General features: G+C 52.1%; 1 protein-coding gene across 2 annotated transcripts in view; it reads left to right on the forward strand.

The window, feature by feature from the left end:
• Positions 1–19,498: 19,498 nt before the first annotated feature.
• The window catches only part of LOC119956816 (AP-3 complex subunit beta-2), a 154,846-nt gene continuing 148,356 nt past the window's right edge, over positions 19,499–25,988 (forward strand). The window contains exon 1 of one of the 2 annotated variants that reach the window (XM_038784264.1): positions 19,499–19,685. In XM_038784264.1, the coding sequence (XP_038640192.1) occupies positions 19,579–19,685 (107 nt within the window). In that variant the 5' untranslated portion in view covers positions 19,499–19,578. The remainder of the gene's footprint in view (positions 19,686–25,988) is intronic. The other variant, XM_038784265.1, reaches the window with a different exon arrangement.

A 25,988-nucleotide genomic window follows, 5' to 3' on the forward strand; every position in this document is an offset into this window, starting at 1 on the left:
TTACCCGGCTAGCACCCTACCCACCCTTGCACTCACCATCTGGCCACCCTACCCACCTTCGCACCTTACCACCTAGCCACTGACCTCAACCACACTCATTCACTAACACATTGAAAAGCTATTTATAAACGTCCCAAAGCATCTCACTGTTGGTGAATGAAGACGTCCCAGGATAAGGTAGTTAGTTCAGGGAGCCGTGCTTGGCTCCCCCCCCCCCCCCCCCCCCCCCCCCCCCCGCCCCCCAACGGGCCCCCCTCTCACACTCACTCACACACACACACACACAATGATCTTGCCCTACGGGGTAGCAATCCCAGAGCAGGATAACAGCAAATTACTGCGGATGCTGGAATCTGAAACGAAAGGGAAAATGCTGGAAAATCTCAGCAGGTCTGGCAGCACCTGTCGGGAGAGAAAAGAGCCAACGTTTTGAGTCCGATTACTCTTGGGACGCTCCGCATGGCAGGCCGACGACGATGAGCATTCCTCGGAAGATTTGGCTCAATTACCGATTGTTATTTGCGCACAGGTGTGCCCTGGAAAACCCGAATGGTAACTTTGGCAAATTTCCTCTCCTCTCCTCTAGTTACGACTTTGCTATTTAATACCTGTTACTATTCTGTTTCGAGAGGAGCAGCAGTGATATGTATCTGATCATCTGGTACAGCTCAAGGTGGCTCCATCTGACATTCCTGTATCCAGGAGGCAGTCACTGTCAAGCAAAGTTTTAAAAATCTTTCCAATTAAGCGCATCTCATATAATGCTTTGCCTATTTAAGTAAAATGACAAATGTATTATTGTACAAGTGTATAATTGCACAATGTTCAGCACCATTCGTGACTCCTCAGATAATGAAACAGTCCATGTCTAAATGCAGCAAGACCTGGACAATATCCAGGTCTGGGCTGACAAGTGGCAAGTTATATTTGCCACACAAATGCCAGGCAATGACCATCTCCTACAAGAGAGGATCTAACCATCGCCCCTTGTTTTCAATGGCATTACCATCGCTGAATCCCCCATCCTGAGGGTGGGGGATGGCAGCATGGTGACCCAGTGGTTAGCTCTGCTGCCTCGTGGCGCCGAGGACCCGGGATCGATCCCGGCTTGGGTCACTGTCTGTGCAGAGTCTGCACGTTCTCCTCATGTCTGCGTGGGGCTTCCTCCGGGTGCTCCGGTTTCCACCCACAGTCCAAAGATGTGCAAAGGTTAGATGGGGTTAAGTGGATGGGGCGGGGGAGTGGACCTGCGTAAGGGACTCTTTCAGAGGGTCGGTGCTGACTCAATGGGCCGAATGGCCTCCTGCTGCACCGTGGGGGTTCTATGATCTGACGTGCATGACTTCAAAAACAAACTCTAACTTGGACTGAAGATGTTCACCTTCTGAATGATTCCTGCCTCTCTGCTTCCCCCTGCTGCCTGCATCAGGGTTCGGCACCCAGGGCTTGACGCCTGGTTAATTCTTTCACCCGAGTTGCACGCCAGCCTGCCTTTGAACCAAGAGGATCCTCCTTAGTTCAAAAGCAGCATACTGCGGAAATCTCAGACATGAATGCTCGAAATGCTCAGCAGGTCTGGTCGCATCCAGAGAGAGAGGGGGGAACAGAGTTGACGGGCTTGATTTTCAATCCAGGGTCGGAAGCATGTCCAGCGCCTGATCCTGCGTCGCTGGTCGATCCTAAAACACATATCCCCTAACTTTACCAGAAGACAGGTTGGTGCCTCATGAGTAGTACGGGCGATGGCCGGAGGAAAAGATTACTCCGGAGTGTAATGATGAAAGACAGGCGGCAGCCATAACCTGGCTTACCATTGGCTTGCTGAATGGCATGTTAATTGTATTGTTAAGATACAGCATTGTTTAATTAAGTACTGTGAGCACTTATAAAGAGAGACTGTTGGTACACAGGGAGGGAACAAGCAATTTTTTTCATGTGAATTGGGCATCACTGGCAAAGCCAGAATTTGTTGCCCATCCCTAATTGCCCTTGACTTGAGCAGCTTGCTAATCCATTTCAGAGGGCAATTCATTGCCCTGGGTCTGGAGTCACATGTAGGCCAGACCAGGTGAGGATGGCAGATTTCCTTCCCTAAAGGACATTAGCGAACCAGATGGGTTTTTAACACAATCGACAATGGTTTCACGGTCACCGTGACAGATGCACAGATTATTGATTGAATTTGAATTCCATCAGCCGTGAGATTCAAACCTATGTCCCCAGAACATCACCCTGGGCCTCCAGATTGCCAGTCCAGTACATTACCACTACACCACTGATTTCCCTTGACATTTCTAATGCTGCAAATAAACCTATTATCAAGATAAGCAATGGGGTCTCGTGACATGATAGGGCAATATTAGGAATTTGGGTGCAGAAATGCAGTTCAAGATGTAGCAGGCAATTTAGGGGTTAAACAGACTGTGGGAAAATACTGCTAGCAGCAGAGTTAGAGGGATACACCCACAGCCTGAGCTACCTTGACCCATTCAATCTTAACCTTGTTAGTGGGAATACACAGGATGCTCTGGTTCAGCCAGACTGATCCACTCAAGATCCGTTGTCAATCGGGACACCTTGTTTGACCAGCCATCAGCCCATCACAGAGTCTGATGACCTATTTGTTTGTCAATGAAGGTTAGTTGTATATAAATGGCATAACTCTGTTCTTTTGCATAGACAAGGGTGAGCAATTAGCCAGAATAACAAGAATAGATTCAAGTCTGACCACCTCAGGGGAGAACCTTTGTTTGAGGGGGTGGGCAGAGCTTCAAGAGAGAGAGAGAGAGAGCGAATGCTGTTCTGAACAGTTAGGGGCAGAAGGCTTTGGAAATCGATCAGAGAGATCATGAAAGTTGCCACCGAGGCAGGTTTTGGAAAAGGGTTCTGAGCAAATGTCTCCACCAGAAGGAAAATTGCTTCTTAAATACAAGTATTGCCTTCGTCTTCCTATGAAAATGGAATGAGAGCTGCAGGTTCTGTTACAGTGTTGTTTAATGGGAACTAGTATGTTAAGGTTCAGAAGTTGCATGTAATCTGGTAGTGTTTGGGCTGAAGTAAAGGTTAAAATATTGTTTTCTTTTCTTTTGTTTTAACAAAGCTTGTTTATAAGATCACCAAGCCCTATTTCTTATATTATCACTCCTGGAATGTATTAAAACTTTAAAAGGTTATGGCATCTGGACCAGACTCTTAGCCGCTGCTGTGACAGTAGTTCCATACTTCACCGAACTGGCTTGGGATCAATTTCACAATGAGGAGGCTGGAGGTCAGAGGGCAGCATTCTCACAGTGCAGAGAAGGAGCCAAATGGTCAATGAAAAGGCGCACGATCTTATGTTATTCTCTAAGTCTGAATAAAGATTGTAGACTTCCAGTTAACACAAATACTTTATTCAATGGGTTCATTCTGTTTCCAGAGCTTAACTAGATATAATACAGTCAAGAGGTATGAGCAGTGAAGCTAAGGTAAACTGCCTGTGCTGAGCTGTCTCTGTCTGCTGCTGCTCACTAGCCCTGTGCTTCTGAAAGAGGCGGATCCTCCCTTGGGCTGGATCCATGTCTGATGTTGCCCTCTAGTGATGCTGTGGCTGTTACATCTGTCTGTAGTCCCTGGTGTATGTGCAGATGTACAGATCACTACAGATCTGGCTGTGTGAACAACCTTTCCTCCCAAAAACATGACATTAGCGGGTTTATCGCTTGATGGTTCCCCACAGTTGCTGCCCACACTCTGTGCTGAACTGCACTAGACTGTTCACGTTTCCTGACAGCTGATTGGAAATTGTCCGCTCGCTCCCCCCAGCCCATTGTTAAAGGGCGGTTAATTGGAGGCGAATACTCCCCGCCGCCCTTGCCTTGAAAAGAGCAGCACATCCCGCTGGAATTGTCGCTGTTCACCCCAGAGTGCATCTCCAACCATAACGAGTGACTCAATATAAAATCAATGTGCCGGTAAACATATCTTCCTTTCATCCTGTCAGCATTAAACTCGAACTGTTTCACTGACCAGGCAAGCGCACGTTCAGTGTTGCGATGGTGAGAATTGGTCACTGCATTAATGTAACAGTGTTAGGACGATACGGGAATCCCAGCAATTTGCAATGTGTAAGACGGCTAGACCACAGATGGACGACTGGACCACAGCTGTGATGACACTGACTAATGGGTATCTTTGATGGTAAAACAAACTTTACTTTAGACTCAGAACGAACCTCATTAACAGCACAGTAACAGTTAAACAATTAATTAACAGTTAAAACAGTTGGGGCAGCACGGTGGCACAGTGGTTAGCATTGCTGCCTACGGCGCTGAGGACCCGGGTTCGAATCCCGGCCCTGGGTCACTGTCCGTGTGGAGTTTGCACATTCTCCCCGTGTCTGCGTGGGTTTCGCCCCCACAACCCAAAGATGTGCAGGCTAGGTGGATTGGCCACGCTAAATTTTTTTTTTTATTTTTAAATTTAGATTACCCAATTATTTTTTCCAATTAAGGGGCAATTTAGCATGGCCAATCCACCTACTCTGCACATTTTTGGGTTGTGGGGGCGAAACCCACGCAGACACGGGGAGAATGTGCAAACTCCACACGGACAGTGACCCAGAACCGGGATCGAACCTGGGACCTCAGCGCCGTGAGGCGGTTGTGCTAACCACTAGGCCACCGTGCTGCCCTTTGGCCACGCTAAATTGCCCCTTAATTGGAAAAATTGAATTGGGTACTTAAAATTTATTTTAAAAAACAGTTCATTGAATTGAATCATAGAATCCTTACAGTGCTGAAGGAGGCTGTTCGACCCATCGATCTGCACCGACCCTCTGAAGAAGCACCCTACAGAGGCCCAATCACACACCTTATCCCCGTAACCCCACCGAGGGGCAATTTATCATGGCCAATCCACCTAACCTTCACATCTTTGGACTGTGGGAAGAAACCGGAGCACCCGGAGAAAACCCAGACAGACAAGGGGGAAAAAGTGCAAACTCCACACAGACAGTCATCCAAGGTCGGAATCGAACCTGGGTCCCTGGCGCTGTGAGGAGACAGTGCTAACCACTGTGCCGCCGTGCCACCACTAAGTGGGGTTACAGGGATAGGGTGGGGGATTGGGCCTCTGTACAGTGTTCTTTCTGAGGGTCAGTGCAGATTCGATGGGCCAAATGGCTTCCTTCATTTCTTAAATAAATGGGAAAAAAACTTTAACTCCCTATCTGCACCTGCTACTATATATTCCAATGAAGCAGCTGCTATAACCCTACGGGGATGGACCAATTAGCCTCCCCATGAGCCTCATAGAATACATACTTACCCGCTGAGGGGCAGTGTAAGAGGACCCTTGCATTAAAGCTGGCCCAGGTGAGAGCTGAGTATGAGTAGTCCTCGATGGGATCTGAGGTGTATTGTGTATATATTTACTTTATAATAAAACAAGTTTCTTTATGCCTCTCATTTTGGGCTCCAAAAGCAATCCACTACATTTCAAATGCAACTTATAAATAAAGTTAACAATCAGGGTTACTTGCTTCTCTGTGCAGACCTTTGGAGAGAGACCCTTTCAGGCACGACCAGAAAATCCTTCTGTCTTGTCAGACTAAAATCCAATCGGAAAATGCTGTTCATCTTTTAAAATCCTAACAGATGACAAAACTACAGACAGACCTGGCTCCTCCCATTAATTACATCATCTGGATCACATGCATAAGGCATTCTCTGGTCTCTTTTTTTTTAAATGTTCCAATTAAGGGGCAATTTAGCGTGGCCAATCCACCTTTGAGTTATGGGGGTGAAAACCCACGCAGACATGGGGAGAATGTGCAAACTCCACATGGACAGTGACCCAGGGCCGGTATCGAACCTGGGTCCTCAGCGCTGTAGGCAGCAGTACTAACCACTGCAGCACAATGCCGCCCCATATTCTCCAGTCTCTTCCCACTAAGATGTCCCGTGACCTGCTTAGCTAAAACTAAACACGATCCCTTATAAACTATCTACTTCCCAGAGCATCGCCTCAACACAAACAATATTCCATTAGCCATCTACATGTAAACAAGTAAATGGCTAAAAACCAATGAGCGCCTCACCTTTACCACCCCTTAATTACAGTTTTAGCAGACATACTGCCTGAATGTATTTGAACCCAGGGTTTATTTTTAATAACATTACTACTACAAAATATAAAATATAATGTGTAACAATTTCCCACAATCGCCACAACAGCGGTGGGAGGAATTCAAAGTGGAAGTGTGTTTGTGGGGGAAATAGCAAAGTGGCTGTTGAAATGGTCTTGAGAAAGGCGTGTGGAGTTTGCATGTTCTCCCTGTGTCCGTGTGAGTGTCACCCCCCACAACACAAAGGGCAGCACGGTAGCATGGTGGTTAGCATAAATGCTTCACAGCTCCAGGGTCCCAGGTTCGATTCCCGGCTGGGTCACTGTCTGTGTGGAGTCTGCACGTCCTCCCCGTGTGTGCGTGGGTTTCCTCCGGGTGCTCCGGTTTCCTCCCACAGTCCAAAGATGTGCGGGTTAGGTGGATTGGCCATGCTAAATTGCCCGTAGTGTCCTAAAAAAAAGTAAGGTTAAGGGGGGGGGGGGGTTGTTGGGTTACGGGTATAGGGTGGATACGTGGGTTTGAGTAGGGTGATCATTGCTCGGCACAACATCGAGGGCCGAAGGGCCTGTTCTGTGATGTACTGTTCTATGTTCTATGTGCAGGGTAGGTAGATTGCCCACGCTAAACTGCCCCTTAATTGGGAAAAAAAAAGAATTGGGTACTCTAAATTTTTTAAAAATACATAAAAAAACAATGGTGATCATGATGCAGATTATCGTAGAAACCCCATCTGCCATTCTTACCTGGTCTGGCCTCTGCGTGACCCATCTGACGCTTAACCGTCCCCTGAAGTGGCCTATGAAGCCACTCCGTTGAAGGGCAATTGGGGAGGGCAACACATGCTTGGCGCTGTCAGCAACGCATCCCGTAAAAGAATAAAGGAAGGAGAGAAAAAATCCTTGGCATTGAGGGAGGAGTTTAAGCAGAAACTCCAGGTCTCAGTACAGACTTGTATTGAATACTTTGCATTCAGATCATTCATTGTGTACAGCGCGTTATTGCAGAGTCACCGAAATTAACATCACCCATCCTGCATGCGTCAATTACTGTTGCAACACATCACCTTCATAGATCCGTAGATTGCTAATGAACAGAGAAACAAGCTTTTTTTGCACTTCGTGCAACCTCTGGACACTGAAGAGCATGGTGCAGCTGAGCAAATGCACCCTTTCGATACATAGCCACTGTCGTAATGTCGGAAACAACAAACTGTGCACAGCAAGATTCCACCAACGGCAATGAGATGAATGCAAATGATCTTACTTTCTTTTCCTGGGGGGGAGGCACGGTAGCACAGTGGTTAGCACTGCTGCCTCACAGCGCCAGGGGCCCGGGTTCAATTCCGGCCTTGGGTGACTGCGTGGAGTCTGCACGTTCTCCCCGTGTCTGCGTGGGTTTCCTCCGGGTGCTCTGGTTTCCTCCCACAGTCCATAGATGTGCAGGGTAGGTGGACTGGCCATGCTAAAATTGTCCCTTAGTGTCCAAAATTGCCCTTAGTGTCCAAAGGTTAGGTGGGGCCAAAGGGATAGGGCGGGGATGGGGTGAACCTTGTTAGAGTATTCTTTCAGAGGGCCGGTGCAGGCTCGATGGGCCGAATGGCCTCCTTCTGCACTGTAGGGATCCGATGATTCCTGGAACCCCATAGCTTTAGATTAAATATTGTTTACCACCTTGTTTAAGATAAGTTTAGTGATTAATTTAGGAGTAACATCCTTTTTGTGTTGACGGTAATATATATTTTAGTTAAATCAACCTTTGCCCTTCTTGTACGGCACAAATGTAACTTTAATGAGATGATTAGGCCTGACTCGGACAGTGGGCACTGCCATTTGTAGGTTTGTGTGTGTTTAGTACATCCCCAGTGTCAAGAGGTCAGGTTTATAGTTTTCATGCAACACGTTGAACTATTGGCTGGAGATGTCACTAACAATCACTCAGCTCACTCAGTCAATTGTTTTTGCCAGGGCTGCCCTCCTCAACTATTGCTGTGGGGGAAGTTAGAAAGAAAGAGCTGCCTTTATACAGTCCCATTCACTCTGACAGTGCGGCACTCCCTCAGTACTGACCCTCTGACAGTGCGGCACTCCCTCAGTACTGACCCTCTGACAGTGCGGCACTCCCTCAGTACTGACCCTCTGACAGTGCGGCACTCCCTCAGTACTGACCCTCTGACAGTGCGGCACTCCCTCAGTACTGACCCTCTGACAGTGCAGCTCTCCCTCAGTACTGACCCTCTGACAGTGCGGCACTCCCTCAGTACTGACCCTCTGACAGTGCTGCACTCCCTCAGTACTGACCCTCTGACAGTGCGGCACTCACTCAGTACTGACCCTCTGACAGTGCAGCGCTCCCTCAGTACTGTCCCTCTGACAGTGCGGCACTCCCTCAGTACTGACCCTCTGACAGTGCAGTACTCCCTCAGTACTGACCCTCTGACAGTGCGGCACTCCCTCAGTACTGTCCCTCTGACAGTGCGGCACTCCCTCAGTACTGGCCCTCTGACAGTGCAGTACTCCCTCAGTACTGACCCTCTGACAGTGCGGCACTCCCTCAGTACTGACGCTCTGACAGTGCGGCACTCCCTCAGTACTGACCCTCTGACAGTGCGGCACTCCCTCAGTACTGACTCTCCAACAGTGCAGCATTCCCTCAGTACTGACCCTCTGACAGTGCGGCACACCCTCAGTACTGACCCTCTGACAGTGCAGCACTCCCTCAGTACTGACCCTCTGACAATGCAGCACCCCCTCAGTACTGACCCTCTGACAGTGCGGCACACCCTCAGTACTGACCCTCTGACAGTGCAGCACTCCCTCAGTACTGACCCTCTGACAGTGCAGCACTCCCTCAGTACTGACCCTCTGACAGTGCAGCACTCCCTCAGTACTGACCCTCTGACAGTGCAGCACTCCCTCAGTACTGACCCTCTGACAGTGCAGCACTCCCTCAGTACTGACCCTCTGACAGTGCAGCACTCCCTCAGTACTGACCCTCTGACAGTGCGGCACTCCCTCAGTACTGACCCACTGACCGTGCAGCACCCGCTCAGTACTGACCCTCTGGAAGTGCAGCACTCCCTCAGTACTGACCCACTGACAGTGCAGCACCCGCTCAGTACTGACCCTCTGACAGTGCAGCACTCCCTCAGTACTGACCCACTGACAGTGCAGCACTCCCTCAGTACTGACCCTCTGACAGTGCAGCACTCCCTCAGTACTGACCCACTGACAGTGCAGCACTCCCTCAGTACTGACCCTCTGACAGTGCAGGACTTGGATGAATCCCGTGAGGCACGGAGTCTGCCGGGAAGACTGTGGGAGGCTTGCGTTTGAGCGCAGCGCGGTCAGAGAATTGCGCCAATGGAATCCCTACAACCCTCTGAAAGAACACCCTCCCTCGGCCCACTCCTCTGCCCTATCCCCATGTTCCCACTGAACCTGCTCATCTTTGGACATACCTCAACAAATGAGATGCAATGATTATCATGAAAACTGGGTGTCCAGGATTTGGCTCCATGGGAACATTGCATGTAGGGAGATAGGAACAGGAGTAGGCCATTCAGCCCATCCATCCTGTTCCACCATTCAGTACGATTATCGCTGATTGAACCTTTTACCCCTGACCTGACCTGGATTCACTCTGGCAGGACTAACCCTCGCTCTGTTTCAATGCTAATTGTCATTAGCTGTTTCCTTGAAGACATTTTATGCTCTAAATTAATACTGCCCTTTCAGGAAGGGCGGTGCGGTGGCACAGTGGTTAGCAGTGCTGCCTCACAGCGCCAGGGACCCAGGTTCGATTCCTGCCTCAGATGGACTGAGCGGAGTTTGCATGTTTTCCCCGTGCCTGCATGGGTTTCCTCCGGGTGCTCCGGGTTCCTCCCTGAGTCTAAAGAGGTGCAACTTAGGTGGTGTTATGGATATAGGGTGTGGTTGGGTCTAGGTAGGGTGCTCTTTCGTCGAGTCGGTGCAGACTCAATGGGCTGAATGGTCTCCTTCTGCACTGTAGGGATTCTATGAAGTTGTAAGGAAGGAGGATTAAACGATATGGCGCTGAGAACATGATGGATAGGATTTAGCGTGTGATTTGTTTGGGCTGGACTGCGGAGGTGCGGCTGGGCCAATGACAATGGAAGAAGGCGTACACTGGACATGTAAGGGGGTGCCAGTGAATGCAAGAATAAATGCCACCTTCCCTTGCTGCCCCCATACACAAAGGGTAGGATTTTCCTGCCCTGGCACCAGCAGGCATCTACGCGGCTGGGATGAGAACATTTGGAGTGCCGCTGACTTTGAACCGCTCTCCACATTTTCCCGTCCGACCCGTGATGATGTCGGAGCCGGAAAGTTCCGCTCCAAGGTTTTGGTCACTGAGAGAATAACCCGTTTTGCCGGAGCAATGACAAAGGTGAAAGGAAAATCTGTGAAGGGTTTATGGTTCAGTGAGCACTGTGGTAGACCCCTCGTCATTCAAGTATGTCCAAATTGGAAGTGAGTTCCCGTCCTCTTGGACCCGAAGAGTCCGGGTAAAGCGGGAACATAGGGTTGAGGTAGAGGATCAGCCTTGATTGTATTGAATGGTGAAGCAGGCCCAAAGGGCTGAATGGCCTACTTGTACTCTTAGTGGGTGAAGAGATTTCTCTTCATCTCGGTCCTAAATGGTCTGTCCCGTATCCTCAGACCCCTGGTTCTGGACACCCCCACCATCGGGAACATCCTTCCTGCACCTACCCTGTCCAGTCCTGTTAGAATTTTACAGGTTTCTATGAGATCCCCCCTCATTCTTCTGAACTCCAGCGAATACAATCCTAACCAACTCAATCTCTCCTCATACCTCAGTCCCGCCATCCCAGGAATCAGTCTGCTAAACCTTCGCTGCACTCCCTCGGGAGCAAGAACATCCTCCCTCAGATAGGTAGACCAAAACTGCACACAATATTCCAGGCGTGGCCTCACCCAAGGCATTTGCAGCCAGACATCCCTGCTCCTGTACTCGAATCCTCTCGCTGTGAAGACCAGCAGACCATTTGTCTTCTTTACTGCCTGCTGCACCTGCATGCTCACCCTCAGCGACTGGTGTACGAGGACACCCAGGACTTGTTGCACGTTCCCCTCTCCTAATTTATGGCCATTCTGATAATAGGCTTCCTTCCCGTTTTTGCTACCAAGGTGGATAACCTCACATTTATCTGCCGTTCATTTGTCCACTCACTCAACTTGCCCAAATCACACTGAAGGATGTCTGCATCCTCCTCACAGCTCACCCTCCCATCCTATTCACAGAATCATACCGTGCAGAAGAGGCCCTTCGGCCCATCAAGCCTGCACCAACAACAAACTGCTCCAATCTAACTAATCCCACTTGCCAGACCTCGGGCGGAATTCTCCGCTCCCGGGAAAAATCGGGAGGGCCGTCGTGAACTCGGCCGAGTTTCACGACGGCCTCGGAGGCCGCTCCTCGCCCCCTATTCTCCCATCCCGGCGGGGCTAGGAGCAGCGTTCCGTAACCCTCGGCCGCCGGGCGGCGCGCCGAGAGTGACGTGACGGCGACGCCTATGTGACGTCAGCCGCGCATGCGCAGGTTGGCCGGATCCAACCCGCGCATGTGCGGCTGACGTCACGACGGCTGACAGCTCGAACCCGCGCATGCGCGGTGGCCGTCTTTCCCCTCAGCCGCCCCGCAAGATGTGGCGGCTTGATCTTGCAGGGCGGCGGAGGGGAAATAGTCCGTCCGATTGAGACGCCGGCCCGGCTATCAGTGGGCACCGATCGCGGGCCTGTCCCCTCCCGAGCACAGTCGTGGTGCTCATTCCCCACCAGGCCCCCTACAAGCCCCAAAACGGGCATCTCACGGTGATTTCACGATGGCAGCGACCAGGTGTGGTTGCCGCTGTCGTGAAACGGTCGCGAATGGCAGGCCATTCGGCCCATACGGGTCGGAGAATCGCTGGTCGCCGTGAAAAGCGGCGAGCGGCGATTCTTCCGAACTGGGGGTGGGAGAACTGCGGGGGGCGCCAGGGGGCGTGAAATTAGTCGGGGGGCCCTCCCGCGATTCTCCCACCCGGCATGGGGAGCGGAGAATCGCGCCCCTTGGATCTTAGCCTTGAATGTTCTGACGTTTCAGGTGTTCATCCAGGTACTTTTTAAAGATTGTGAGGTTTCCTTCCTCAAGTACCCTCCCAGGCCGCGCATCCCAGATTCCCACCGCCCTCTGGGTGGAAAATATTTTCCACAAATCCCCTCTAAACTTCCTGCCCCTCGCCTTAAATGATGCCCCCTGGTTATTGACCTTTCAACTCAGGGGAACAGCTGTTTTCTGTCCACCCTTAATGGAAAGTGGGCGTCGCCGGCTGGGCCAGCATTTGTTACCCATCCCTAATTGCCCTTGAACTGAACATTTCAGAGGACATTTGCGGATCAACCAAATCGCTGCGGGTTGGAGTCACACGCTGCTGTGGTTTCCCAAGAGGGATGGTTTGCAATAAGGCTGTCTGCCAGGTTCAGGTGTCTTTGTATGGGTTGGACCGCCTCCATGACGTTTATGCCCCGAGACAGTTCCCCACACAAGGTCAGCCTAGGGACTCTGCAGTCGTCCATGCTGGAGACAGGGGCCTGCTATCAAAGGTCTCTAGATGGTGGTTTTCACAGCGTCGAGCCCCAAAGCCAGAGGGAGCTCATGTTGATGAACGTGATTTTAAAAATTCATTTACGGGATGTGGGCGTCGCTGGTTAGGCCGGCGTTTATTGCCCATCTCTAATTGCCCTTCAAAAGATGGTGGTGAGCTGCCTTCTTGAACCGCTACAGTCCCTGAGGTGTAGATGCACCCACTGTGCTGTTAGGGAGGAAGTTGCAGAATTTTGGCCCAGCGGCAGTGAAGGAACGGTGATACGTTTCCAAGTCAGGATGGTGACTGACTTGAAGGGGAACCTCCAGGTGGTGGGGTTCCCAGGTATCTGCTGGTCTTGTCCTTCTAGATCAGGCATTGTCAAACTCAGGGGCGCGACACGCGGGTGGGTCATGGGCGGGTGTCGGGAGGGTTGTGGAGCCATCCGTTACGGCGCTCCCGATTGCGCAAATCTGCGCGCAACAGCCACAGCAGCCGGCTGTTAATAACGGCGACTGCAAGCGCCCTTCAAAATGGCCGCGAACATGTATAAAAATATGTGGCCGCACTGCGCATGCGTGCCAGATCATTGGCACACATGCGCTAAGTTTTGTACATGCTTGCCGATGATCGGGCACACATGCGCAGTGCGGCCACTTTTTTTAAAAAACGGTCGCAGCTTTTTGTTTTACAAGTTCGGGGGGTTTTATTCATTTATTTTATTTTAATTTCTTTCATTTATTTTATTCATTTTTTTTTTTACAAGTTCGGGGGGGGGGGTTTATTTGATAAAACTTTACAGGAAAAAAATGCAGAACTTTCCGACACCGGAAGGCTTCACCTTCATCCAACAGGTTCCATTGGAGGGGGCTGTACGAGGGCCAAAGGGACCCAAAACCATTTCCTCCATTTCTGTCAGCAGCAAACAAGGTAAGAGAAAATGGTGGGCCGCGCAGGTCGGCCGGCGTGGGTCGCGAAGGTCAGCTGGCGTGGGTCGCAAAGGTCGGCCGGCGTGGGTTGCGAAGGTCGGCTGGCGTGGGTCGCAAAGGTCGGCCGGCGTGGGTTGCGAAGGTCGGCTGGCGTGGGTTGCGAAGGTCGGCCGGCGTGGGTTGCGAAGGTCAGACGGGTTGGGTCCTGAAGGTTGGCCGGTTGGTAAAAATGGGTCCCCGGAAATAAAGTTTGAAAAACACTGTTCCAGACGGTAGTGGTCGTGGGTTTGGAAGGTGTTGCCTAAGAAACCTTGGTGAGTTACTGCAGTGCATCTTGCAGATGGTACACATATAGAACATAGAACATTACAGCGCAGTACAGGCCCTTCGGCCCTCGACGTTGCGCCGTCCTGTGAAACCCGCTGCCGCTGTTCGTCGGTGGTGGGGGGTTTGAATGTTTGTGGAAGGGGGAGCAATCGGGTGGGCTGCTTTGTCCTGGATGGTGTCGAGCTTCTCGAGCATCCAGGCAAGAGCAGAGTATTCCATCACACTCCTGACTTGAGCCTTGTACATGGTGGACAGGCTTTGGGAGCGTCAGGAGGTGAGTTACTTGCCGTAGGATTCCCAGTCTTTGACCTCGGAGTGTCCGAGGGGTTTCCACGGCAAAGGACGTGTGGAACCACCCAGTTCTGCTGCACAATCTCCAATATCTGCTGCATTTCCTCAAGCACTTTTGCTACCGAAGTGAGACCTGTAACTGTTCTGTTCAACAAATTTCCAAGGTCTAAAGAACACGGAAAAATCTGCTTCATGGATTTCAGGAACGAACCTAAGGAAAACCACAGAGCTATGATTGGGAAGACCCGATTCTGATTGCATGTCGCTTTTCTTTCAAGTCTTTTTTTTTAGTCATTCTCTGCAGATGAAAAACTCTTCAGAAAATTGGGCATGTAATATAATAATAATAATCCTTATTACTGTCACAGTAGGCTTCCATTAACACTGCAATGAAGTTAATGTGAAAATCCCCTAGTCGCCACATTCCGGCGCCTGTTCGGGTACACGGAGGGAGAATTCAGAATGTCCAATTCACCTAACAGCACGTCTTTCGGGACTTGTGGGAGGAAACCGGAGCGCCCGGAGGAAACACACGCAGACACGGGGAGAACGTGCAGGCTCCGCACAGACAGTGACCCAAGCTGGGAATCGAACCTGGGACCCTGGCGCTGTGAAGCAACAGTGCTAAGTGCAGTACTGAGGGATCACTGCACAGTCAGTGATGCTGTCCTTGGATAAGGCGGTAACTGCTGTTCTCAGGAGGTTTTTCTGAGACAGATGATATCACGTTGCTGTTGGTGCACAACTTGGCGGCAGCATTTCCTACCACACTTTGAACGCACTTTGTTTCCCGTTAGGAGCTGTGGCATGCCCTGAGGCTGTGAGAGGCGCCACCTCAATGCAAGTCTTGTCTTTTTTGAAGCTGCTCGCCCGCCTTTCTGAGGTTCCTGGGCTGCTATTTGCCTGCTCTGCTCTCTTGATAATGTATCTCACCGTGCCACTCCTCAAAACCACTCTTGTAGCAGCTCCCAAATCATCACACAATCAACACTCTTCCTGCAAAGGCCACATCCTCTCACTCAGCCCGTTTCCATTTCTGGTTAAAACACTGCGGGCCGAGGCAACACAGTGACTATGCACCCTGGTCAAATAGAACACCCCTTATTTTAATCCTGGGTTCCAGCCCCACTCCAAAGACTGGAGGACCTGAATAAATGTGAATATGGTGGCTTTGTGGTAACGTCATAGAATCATAGAGTTCTTACAGTGCTGAAGGAGGCCATTCGGCCCCTTGGGTGTGCACCGACCCTCTGAAAGAGCGCTCTACCTAGGCCCACTTACCCGCCCTCTCCCTATAACCCCATTCCCCCACCTAACCTGCACATCTTTGGACTGTGGGAGGAAACCGGAGCACCCGGAGGAAACCCACGCAGATACAGGGAGAACGTGCAGACTCCGCACAGGCAGTGACCCAAGCCGGGAATCGAACCTGGGACCCTGGAGCTGTGAAGCAACAGGGCTAACCACTGTGCTACCGTGCTGCCCTTATATTCCAATCCCCTTGCAAAGTCCTGCAGCACTGCACATGGGGATTGAAGACCAAATAAAAACCTTCAGGTGGAGGAGAGAATAACACTAGCTGACCCAGTGAGCACATGTAACACATTTTAAAGTCGCACGTTTTGTCATATATTTAAAATATATTTTCATTTGAAACTGTTATACCCACATTTATAAAAGTCTGTCAATTTCTCACATGACAGTCGCCCAAGGACGGAATTCAACCCGTGTCCCTGGCGCTGTGAGGCAGCAGAGCTAACCACTGTGCCACTGGACTAGTAGTCCAGTGGTCCCAGCAAATCTCTGGCAACATGGGTTCGAATCCCACCATGGCAGATGGTGAAATTTGAATTCGATGAAAGTCTATAAAAACTAAAATTGATTTGTGTAAAAAAAACATCTGGGTCACTAATCTTCTTTAATTTGATTTATTGTCACATGTAGCGAAGTACAGTGAAAAGTATTTTTCTGCGGCAAAGGGAACGTACACAGTACGTACATAGCAGACAAAAAGACTAATCAACAGAGAACATTGACAAATGGTACATCGACAAACAGTGATTGGTTACAGCGCGGAACAAGGGGCCAAACAAAGCAAATACATGAGCAAGAGCAGCGTAGGGCGTCGTGAATAGTGTTCTTACAGGGAACAGATCAATCCGAGGGGGAGTCGTTGAGGAGTTTTGTAGCTGTGGGGAAGAAGCTGTTCCTATGTCTGGATGTGCGAGTCTTCAGACTTCTGTACCTTCTGCCTGATGGAAGTGTCTGGAAGAAGGCAATGCCTGGGTCTCTGATAATGCTGTCTGCCTTCCTGAGGCAGCGGGAGGTGTAGACAGAATCAATGGGAGGGTGGCAAGCTTGTGTGATGCGTTGGGCTGAGTTCACCACACTCTGCAGTTTCTTGCGAACTTGGACTGAGCAGTTGCCATACCAGCCTGTGATGCAGCCGGATAGGATGCTCTCTGTGGCACATCTGTAGAGGTTTGTGATAGTCGATGCAGACAGGCCGAATTTCTTTAGCTTCTGTAGGAAGCAGAGACGTTGTTGGGCTTTCTTGACTGTTGCATCGACGTGAGTGGACCAGGACAGACTGATGGTGACCTTTAGGGGAAGGAAGCCTGGCATCCTGACCTGGTCTGGCCTACATGAGACTCCAGAGACACATAGATACATAGAACATACAGTGCAGAAGGAGGCCATTCGGCCCATCGAGTCTGCACCGACCCACTTAAGCCCTCACTTCCACCCTATCCCCATGATCCAATAACCCCTCCTAACCTTTTTGGACACCAAGGGCAATTGATCATGGCCAATCCACCTAACCTGCACGTCTTTGGACTGTGGGAGGAAACCGGAGCACCCGGAGGAAAGCCACGCAGACAGGGGGAGAACGTGCAGACTCCACACAGACAGTGACCAGCGGGGAATTGAACCTGGGACCCTGGCGCTGTGAAGCCACAGTGCTAGCCATGCTAGGACACAACTGCCCTCTGAAATGGCCTAACAATCTGCTCAGTTCAAGGGCAATCAGAGATGGGCAACAAATCCTGGTTCTTGCCGATGATCCCACAACCTGTGAATGAGTAAAGGTAAAAAATAACCGAGGTTGATCTTCCCCTTCAACAACATTTTCTTGCACTATCCCCGTATTCATTGATGTTTTTAATATATAAAATGTAAATTTAGCCACAGTCCCAGATGACCATTGGCTGTTTTCCCCTTTGAGGGGGGGGGGAGAGCTGACTGGTGGTGATGTAACTTTAGGGTCACCACACCTCAGGCAAGGGGCAAGGTTGAGAAGGCGAGGCCTTCATGAGCAACCTCAGCCGGTACCGGAGACTGAACCTGCTAAGTGGCAGGGGGCAGAGGGTTATCGTCGAAGGTTGTTTTTGTGACTGGAAGCTTGTGAACAGTGATGTACCCCAGGGATTGGTGCTGGGTCCCTTGTTGTTTTTACTGTACATTAACAATCTAGATGTCAGTGTGGGAGGTATGATCTGTAAGGTCGCAGATGACATGAAAATCGTTGGTGTAGTAAATAACGAGGAGAAATATCTTAGATTATAGGGGATTATAGATGGATAGAACAGTGGCAAATGGAATTTAACCGTGACAAGTGTGAGGTGATGCCTTTTGGGAAGAGTAAAAATGCAAGGGAATACACAATGAACAGTAGGGTAATACAGAGGACCAGGAATGAGGCATGGGTGGGCGACACGGTGGCATAGTGGTTAGCACTGCTGCCTCACAGCGCCAGGGAGCCGGGTTCGATTCCGACCTCGGGTGACTGTCTGTGTGAAGTTTGCACCGTCTCCCAGTGTCTAGGTGGGTTTCCTCCGGGTGCTCCGGTTTCCTCCCGCAGTCCAAAGATGTGTAGGTGGATTGGCCATGGTCAATTGCCCTTCAGTGTCCAAAAGGTTAGGTGGAGTTGCTTGGTTAAGGGGCTAGGGTGGATTGGCCATGCTGAAGTGGGCTAGACAGCTGGTTTGTGATGCAGAACAAGGCCAGCAGCGTGGGTTCAATTCCCGTACCAGCTGGGAAATCTGAATTCTCCCTCCCACCCGAACAGACGCCAGAATGTGGCCACTAGGGGCTTTTCCCAGTAACTTCATTGCAGTGTTAATGTAAGCCTACTTGTGACAATAAATAGATTATTATTAGTAAAATTCATGGAATTTACAGTGCAGAAGGAGGCCATCCAGCCCATCGAGTCTGTACCGGCTCTTGGAAAGAGCACCCTACTTAAGCCCACACCTCCACCCTATTCCCATAACCCAGTAACCCCAGCTAACCTTTTTTGAACATCAAGGGTAATTTATCAATTCCAATCCACCTAACCTGCACATCTTTGGGCTGTGGGAGGAAACCAAAGCACCCGGAGAAAACCCACGCAGACACGGGGAGGACGTACAGACTCCGCACAGTCACCCAAGCCGGGAATTGAACCTGGGACCCAGGAGCTGTGAAGCAACTCTGCTAAACATTGTGGTACCCTGCTGCCCCTATTGTCTCTTAGTGTCCAAAACTGTGCAGGTTAGGTGGGGTTAGATGGGGCTGGTTTAGCACAGGGCTAAATTGCTATCTTCGAAAGCAGACCAAGGCAGGCCTGCAGCACGGTTCAATTCCCGTACCATCCTCCCTGAACAGGTGCCGGAATGTGGCGACTAGGGGCTTTTCACAGTAACTTCATTCGAAGCCTACTCGTGACAATCAGCGATTTTCATTTTCGTTACAGGGACAGGGTGGGGAAGTGAGATCAGGTAGGTCGTTCTTTCAGAGGGCTGGCGTCGAACCAACCGGCCGAATGGCCTCCTTCTGCACTGTAGGGATTCGATGGTTCTGTGATTATGAGAAACAATGCGGAGAAAAGGGGGGTAAGACAAGAAACAAAACGTTATTCCGCCCTGAGTGGTTTGACCCTGGGCGGGGCTGAGTGAGGGTGTGGTGGGCGGACAGGCGGGTTCAATCTGTTGGGGGGGGGGGTGTTCAAGAGGGGATTTGGATGGTTACCTGGGAAAGGTTTACAGGGATAAGGACTGGGGCTGGGCAAGTTTGCTCTGGCTGAGGGCTGGCAGGGACTAGAGGGGCCGAAGGGCCTCCTTTCAGAGCTCTCACCATTGGGGTGAGCAATTAGAAGGGGGGGAGGGAGGGGGATCTGATGGACTGGATACACTGGGTTCGGGCCCCGCCCACTCTCCCCCACACGTGACTGGGTGACGTCCCCCTCCCTCTGACGTCAGGGTCTGGCCCCGCCCCCTGAAAGGAGCTCCCGGTGCCGGGGGGGTGTTTAGCGCTGGATTTTCCGCTCTCTCTTCAGCACCATGTCCTCCGGCCCCGCGTACAACGAGGAGAAGGGCTCAGCCCTGGGGGAGCCCGAGTACGGACATGACCCGGCCAGCGGAGGCATCTTCTCCAGCGACTACAAACGGTAAAACTGCGCAAATCCCACCCCGTCAGAATTATTGCAGCAGGAAAGCAAAGGGAGGGAGGGAGGGGGGATGTGGGGAGAATGTGGGGAGAATGTGGGGGGTGAGGGGGGGGGGGGGGGATGTGGGGAGAGAGGGGGGGATGTGGGGAGAGAGGGGGGGATGTGGGGAGAATGTGGGGAGAGAGGGGGGGATGTGGGGAGAGGGGGGGATGTGGGGAGAGGGGAGGATGTGGGGAGAGGGGGGGATGTGGGGAGAGGGGGGGATGTGGGGAGAGGGGGGGATGTGGGGAGAATGTGGGGAGAGGGGGGGAATGTGGGGAGAGGGGGGGAATGTGGGGAGAGGGGGGGAATGTGGGGAGAGGGGGGGGGAATGTGGGGAGAGGGGGGGGATGGGGGGGATGGGGGGGGAGAGGGGGGGATGGGGGGGAGGGGGGGATGGGGGGGATGTGGGGAACAGGGGGTTATGTGGGGAGGGGGGTGTGGGAGAGGGGGGAGGGGGGTGTGGGAGAGGGGGGAGGGGGGTGTGGGAGAGGGGGAGGGGGGTGTGGGAGAGGGGGAGGGGGGTGTGGGAGAGGGGGGAGGGGGTGTGGGAGAGGGGGAGGGGGGTGTGGGAGAGGGGGAGGGGGGTGTGGGAGAGGGGGAGGGGGGTGTGGGAGAGGGGGAGGGGGGTGTGGGAGAGGGAGAGGGGGGTGTGGGGAGAGGGAGAGGGGGAGGGGGGATGTGGGGAGGGAGAGGGGGGATGTGGGGAGAGGGGGGGATGTAGGGAGGGAGAGGGGGGATGTGGGGAGAGGGGGGGATGTAGGGGGGGAGAGGGGGGGGATGTAGGGAGGGAGAGGGGGCATGTGGGGAGAGGGGGCATGTGGGGAGAGGGGGCATGTGGGGAGAGGGGGGGATGTAGGGAGGGAGAGGGGGGATGTGGGGGGGGAGAGGGGGGGGATGTAGGGAGGGAGAGGGGGCATGTGGGGAGAGGGGGCATGTGGGGAGAGGGGGCATGTGGGGAGAGGGGGCATGTGGGGAGAGGGGGGGATGTGGGGAAGGGGGTTATGTGGGGAGAGGGGGGGATGTGGGGAAGGGGGTTATGTGGGGAGGGGGGATGTGGGGAGAGGGAGGGATGTGGGGAGAGGGGGCATGTGGGGAGAGGGGGGTTGGGGAGAGGGGGGTTGTGGGGAGGGGGGGATGTGGGGAAGGGGGGTATGTGGGGAGGGGGGATGTGGGGAGAGAGAGGGGGTTGGAGAGAGGGGGGGTTGGAGAGAGGGGGGTTGGGGAGAGGGGGGTTGTGGGGACGGGGGATGTGGGGAAGGGGGTTATGTGGGGAGGGGGGATGTGTGGGGAGGGGGGATGTGGGGAGAGTGAGAGGGATGTGGGGAGAGTGAGAGGGATGTGGGGAGAGTGAGAGGGATGTGGGGAGAGGGAGGGATATGTGGGGAGGGGGGGGGGATGTGGGGAGAGGGGGGAAATGTGGGGGAGAATGTGGGGAGAGGGGGGAGAATGTGGGGAGAGGGGGGGGAGAATCTGGGCGAGGGGGGAATGTGGGGAGGGGGGTGTGGGGAGAGGGGGGGATGTGGGGAGAGGGGGGGGATGTGGGGAGAGGGGGGGGGAATGTGGGGAGTGGGAGTGAGGGTTTCCCATTTTGATGCAGGAGGATTAATGCAGATCAGCACTGAAGCTGCAGGAAGGGAGCTGTCCACATATACTGGGAGACACCGAGACAGAGAGGGGCAGGGAGGACTGGCTCAGGGTGATGGCTGTGCCTGTGCTGCCCTCACAGCCTGTCCTCCCTCCCCTCCTCCCTCCCCTCTCTGCTCAGGAATTGCAAATCCCTAATCCCCCATCTGTCTCTCTGCTTGTCTCTCGCTCTGACCCTCTCTGTGTGTCTCTCTCTCTCTCTCTCTCTCTCTGTCTCTGTGTCTCTCTGTCTGTGTGTGTGTGTGTCTCTGTGTGTCTCTGTGTGTCTCTGTGTGTCTCTGTGTGTCTCTGTGTGTCTCTGTGTCTCTCTGTGTCTCTCTGTCTCTCTCTGTGTCTCTCTGTCTCTCTCTGTCTCTCTCTGTCTCTCTCTGTCTCTCTCTGTCTCTCTCTGTCTCTCTCTGTCTCTCTCTGTCTCTCTCTGTGTCTCTCCTGTCTCTCTCCTCAGGAATTGCATGTCCCCCTTTGGGATTGCAGGCTGCATCCACCCTGACTCCACAGCTCTCTGCTACCCAGGCAAGAGAGAGAGAGGCTGCTGCATGGGGTGAGGATGGTGTGGATCAAACACCCTGGGTGGGTGGATGTGTGGGTGACTGGGTGGAATGATTGCTGTCAGCTCAGACTCCCTGAATAGACTCGGCCTGGGGTTTGGGAATCAAGGTTTTAATTGGAAGGATTCGGGGCTGGTGCAGAAAAAGTGGGCCGAGTGTACCTGAAGGTCAGCGAGTTGGGAGGGACCCACTCTCCTGTAAAATAACCATTTTGCTCTTGCTTACTGCTGTCTGGCTGGGTGCCATTGCCTGCACATAGCGCTTCCTATAGCTTCAGAGGCAGCTGCCTCTTGTTTATTGAGTGTTGCAATGGCATGAGATTAAATACAAATTTCTCTTGCCTCAGCACTCTCGTCTGTTATTTCCCTTTTTTTTCGAAGGGACGTGGCTCAGCCAATGGTTGTTGCCCGCCGCTAATTGCCCTGGAATTAAACAGCTTTCTCATCCACTTCAGGGGCTCAACCACATTGCTGAGATATCATAGAATCACAGGATCCCTACAGTGCAGAAGGCCATTCGGCCCTCCAGTCTGCACCAACCCTCCGAAAGAGCACCCTAACTAGGCCCATTCGGCCTGCCCTATCCCCGTAACCCCACTTAAAGGGCAGCACGGTAGCATAGTGGTTAGCACAATTGCTTCACAGCTCCAGGGTCCCAGGTTCGCTTCCTGGCTTGGGTCACTGTCTGTGCGGAGTCTGCACCTTCTCCCCATGTGCGCGTGGGTTTCCTCCGGGTGCTCCGGTTTCCTCCCACAGTCCAAAGATGTGCAGGTTAGGTTGATTGGCCATGATAAATTGCCCTTAGTGTCCAAAATTGCCCTTAGTGTTGGGTGGGGTTACTGGGTTATGGGGGTGGGGTGGGGTTGTTGGCTTGGGTAGCGTGCTCTTTCCAAGAGCCGGTGCAGACTCGATGGGCCGAATGGTCTCCTTCTGCACTGTAAATTCTATGACGATCTAACCTGCTCATCTTTGGACTGTGGGAGGAAACCGGAGCACCCGGAGGAAACCCACGCAGGCACGGGGTAGAACGTGCAAACTCCACACGGTCACCCGAGGCCGGAATCGAACCCGGGACCCTGCTGCTGCGAGGCAGCAGTGCTAACCATTGTGCCGCCCCCTCACAGCATTTACGAAGCATTTCGATGAGCACTTGAAACACCATAGTGCAAGGCTATCAACGCAGACGTGATGGGCCGAAGGGCATCTTTTTGTGCTGTAAAACTCTGTCTCTCTCTGGTCTGGAGTCACATGTCGGCCAGACTGGGTAAGGATGGCAGATTTCCTTCCCTACAGGGCATTAGTCAACTAAAATTCATAATCACCTTTTATACAGAGGTTAATCGAGATCCTCCGCCCCTAATGGGGGGTTGGGGGCGGTGGGGGTGGAGCTCACACTCCGCAAGGACCACAGGGAAGATCAACATTTCCATCCCATTGGTCCCGTGCCAGCTACTAGACCTCTGTCATGTAACCCCTTCCATACAGCCCCCCCCCCCCCCCACCATGTACACTGACCAGTGCCCCGCGTTGTCTTAATGATGCTCCTTCCTCCCTCGCCTCTGCTTCTGCAGACGCTGGGCCCTGCCCAATTCCTGGCACGGGTCCCCATCATTTTGGCCTTGACGGGGAGTATTCTTCGTACATGGGCATCATCGCACCCAAGGCCTGCCCGTTTCTCACACCAGCAGAGGGCATTACAAGAACATGGAAGTTGAGAGCCAGGTGGTGGGCCATCCAGCTCTTCCAGCCTGCTCCCCCATTCCGGAAGATCAGAGCTGGAGATCTGGCAGATTCCTGTCTCCCTGAACCGTGAGGTGCTGAGGTCAGTGATGAACCGCTTGCCACCACCTCGGCACAGATCAAGCTGAATTGGTATTGTTGAGCTACTCAACGGACAAACATATTGTGACGTTGGGATGGCCGTTAGAACATATGGGAGCAGGCGGAGGCCATTCAGCCCTTCGTACCCATTCTACCATTCGATGAGATCACAGCTGATCTATCTCAACCCCATTTCACTGCACCCTCTCATTAGCCCTTGGGTGTCTTCACATTAAAAACATTGATCTCCGTCTTAAACCATATTCAATGACTTGAGCTTCCACAGCCCTCCAGTGTAGGCAATTCCAAAGTTTCCCCAATCTCTTGAGTGAAGAAATTCCTCCTCATCTTAAATGGCCTGTCCTTTATTCTGAATCCATACAGTGCAGGAGTAGGCCATTCGGCCCATCGAGTCTGCACCGACCCTCCGAAAGGGCACTCTACCTCGGCCCACTCCCCCATCCCTATTCCCGGAACCGTGTGCATTGATACATAGATACATAGCAGATGGGGCCAGTGTCATGAGAATGTCACTTTAAGAAATGTTTGGCTGCTCATATTACTGCAGTGATGTCAGAGAGTGGGTGGAGCTGTGCTGTCTGTCAGCTTTTTACTTTTGTTTTAGGCTGTTTGCTGCAGGGTGTGTTTTAGTTTCATTTTCAGTGTTGGAGCTGAAGCCAGACAAAGCAGGTGTACTGCTGTTCTCTCTGCCATCAAAAGACTATCTCTTGATCATTTGATGAATTCAGAATTCTAAATATTCTCAGTCGTGAATGTAAACCTGATGCGCTTCTGTTAAAAGGTGTTTTTTCTGTCTTCTGGATGTTGTTCAGGAAGTTATTAAGGATTACTTAGTGTATTCTTTGAGGGTTGTATTTGAATTAATGGTTGCTAAGATGTTCACTATGTTTTAAAAGGTTAACTGGAGTTAATAGAATAAACATTGTTTTGCTTTAGAAAATACTTTTCCATTTCTGCTGTACCACACCTGTCGAGTGGGCCGTGTGCTCCCCATACCACAATCTATTCAAAGTTGTGGGTCAGGTGAACTCCATGATACACTTTGGGGTTCTCTAAACCCTGGCCCATAACAGCAGGAAGAGGCCTTTTGGCCCTTCGAGCCTGCTCCGCCATTCATCACGATCATGGCTGATCATCCAACTCCATAGCCTAATCCTGCTTTCTCCCCATAGTCTTGGATCCCATCTTTGGGATGCACATCTTTGGACTGTGGGAGGAAACCGGAGACTGTGACCCTTACACTCCCTCCATGGCAAATATATTTTTCCTTGGGCAAGGAGAGCAAAATTGCACACAATACTCCAGATGCGGTCTCACCAAGATTGTATATAACTGCTGTAAGACCTATTTACTCCTTTACTTAAATCCTCTTGTACTAAAGACCAACATATCATTTGCCTTCCTAATTGCCTGCTGCAGCTACATGGTAGCTTTGAGTGATTCATGAACAAGGACAGACAAGCCACTTTGAAGTTCAACACTTTCCCAGTCTCTCCCTATTTAATAAATCCTGGGCGGCATTCTCCATCGGCTGACGCCGGAATCACGAAACGTGACTGGGCGGAGAATTGGTTTCTGACGCCGAAATTGGGACCGGCGCCGGGATCACGCCAAATCACAAATCTCCGGTTCCTCGATTAGCGGCGCCAATGTGTTTGCACAACGTGCGTACAGTAATGGCCGCTGGCATATCATTAACGGGCCCGACCCGGTATTCCCCGGAGCCTCCGCAATGAATTCCCGACAGTGTGCTTTCAAAAATCTTGAACCAGGCGCCGTGTCTGATGAGGGTGAGAGAGGGGGTACGGAAAGTGTCGAACGTCGCCTGAGTGTGCGAACAGTTGTGCCGCTGGCCCGGGGGGGGGGGGGGGGGAGTGGTGGAGGCGGCCAGGAGGTGTGCAGTGGGGTTATGGTAGACGGCAAGGAACACCATTGCCGCGGCTTGTCAGGTAGCCATGCGTCAGCCTCTTGCATATCGATCCCGGCCAATCCGACACCGGTTTCCATTGGAATCATCGTGTTCCATGTGACACCGGTGCTAGCCCCTCAACGGTCGCCAAATCGGGCCAGGTGCGGGGTCAGTTTTGCTGTCGTAAAACTCCACGAATCCTGCCCCAGGGGTCAGCACTAAGTCTCAGGAAAGGAGAATCCGGCCGACTGTTTTTCCTACCAAGGTGGATAACCTCTCGTTTCTCCACATTGTAGGGCGGCCCGTGACGCAGCGGTTA

The sequence above is a fragment of the Scyliorhinus canicula genome, chromosome 24 (assembly GCF_902713615.1).
Source record: "Scyliorhinus canicula chromosome 24, sScyCan1.1, whole genome shotgun sequence".
Taxonomy (NCBI): domain Eukaryota; kingdom Metazoa; phylum Chordata; class Chondrichthyes; order Carcharhiniformes; family Scyliorhinidae; genus Scyliorhinus; species Scyliorhinus canicula.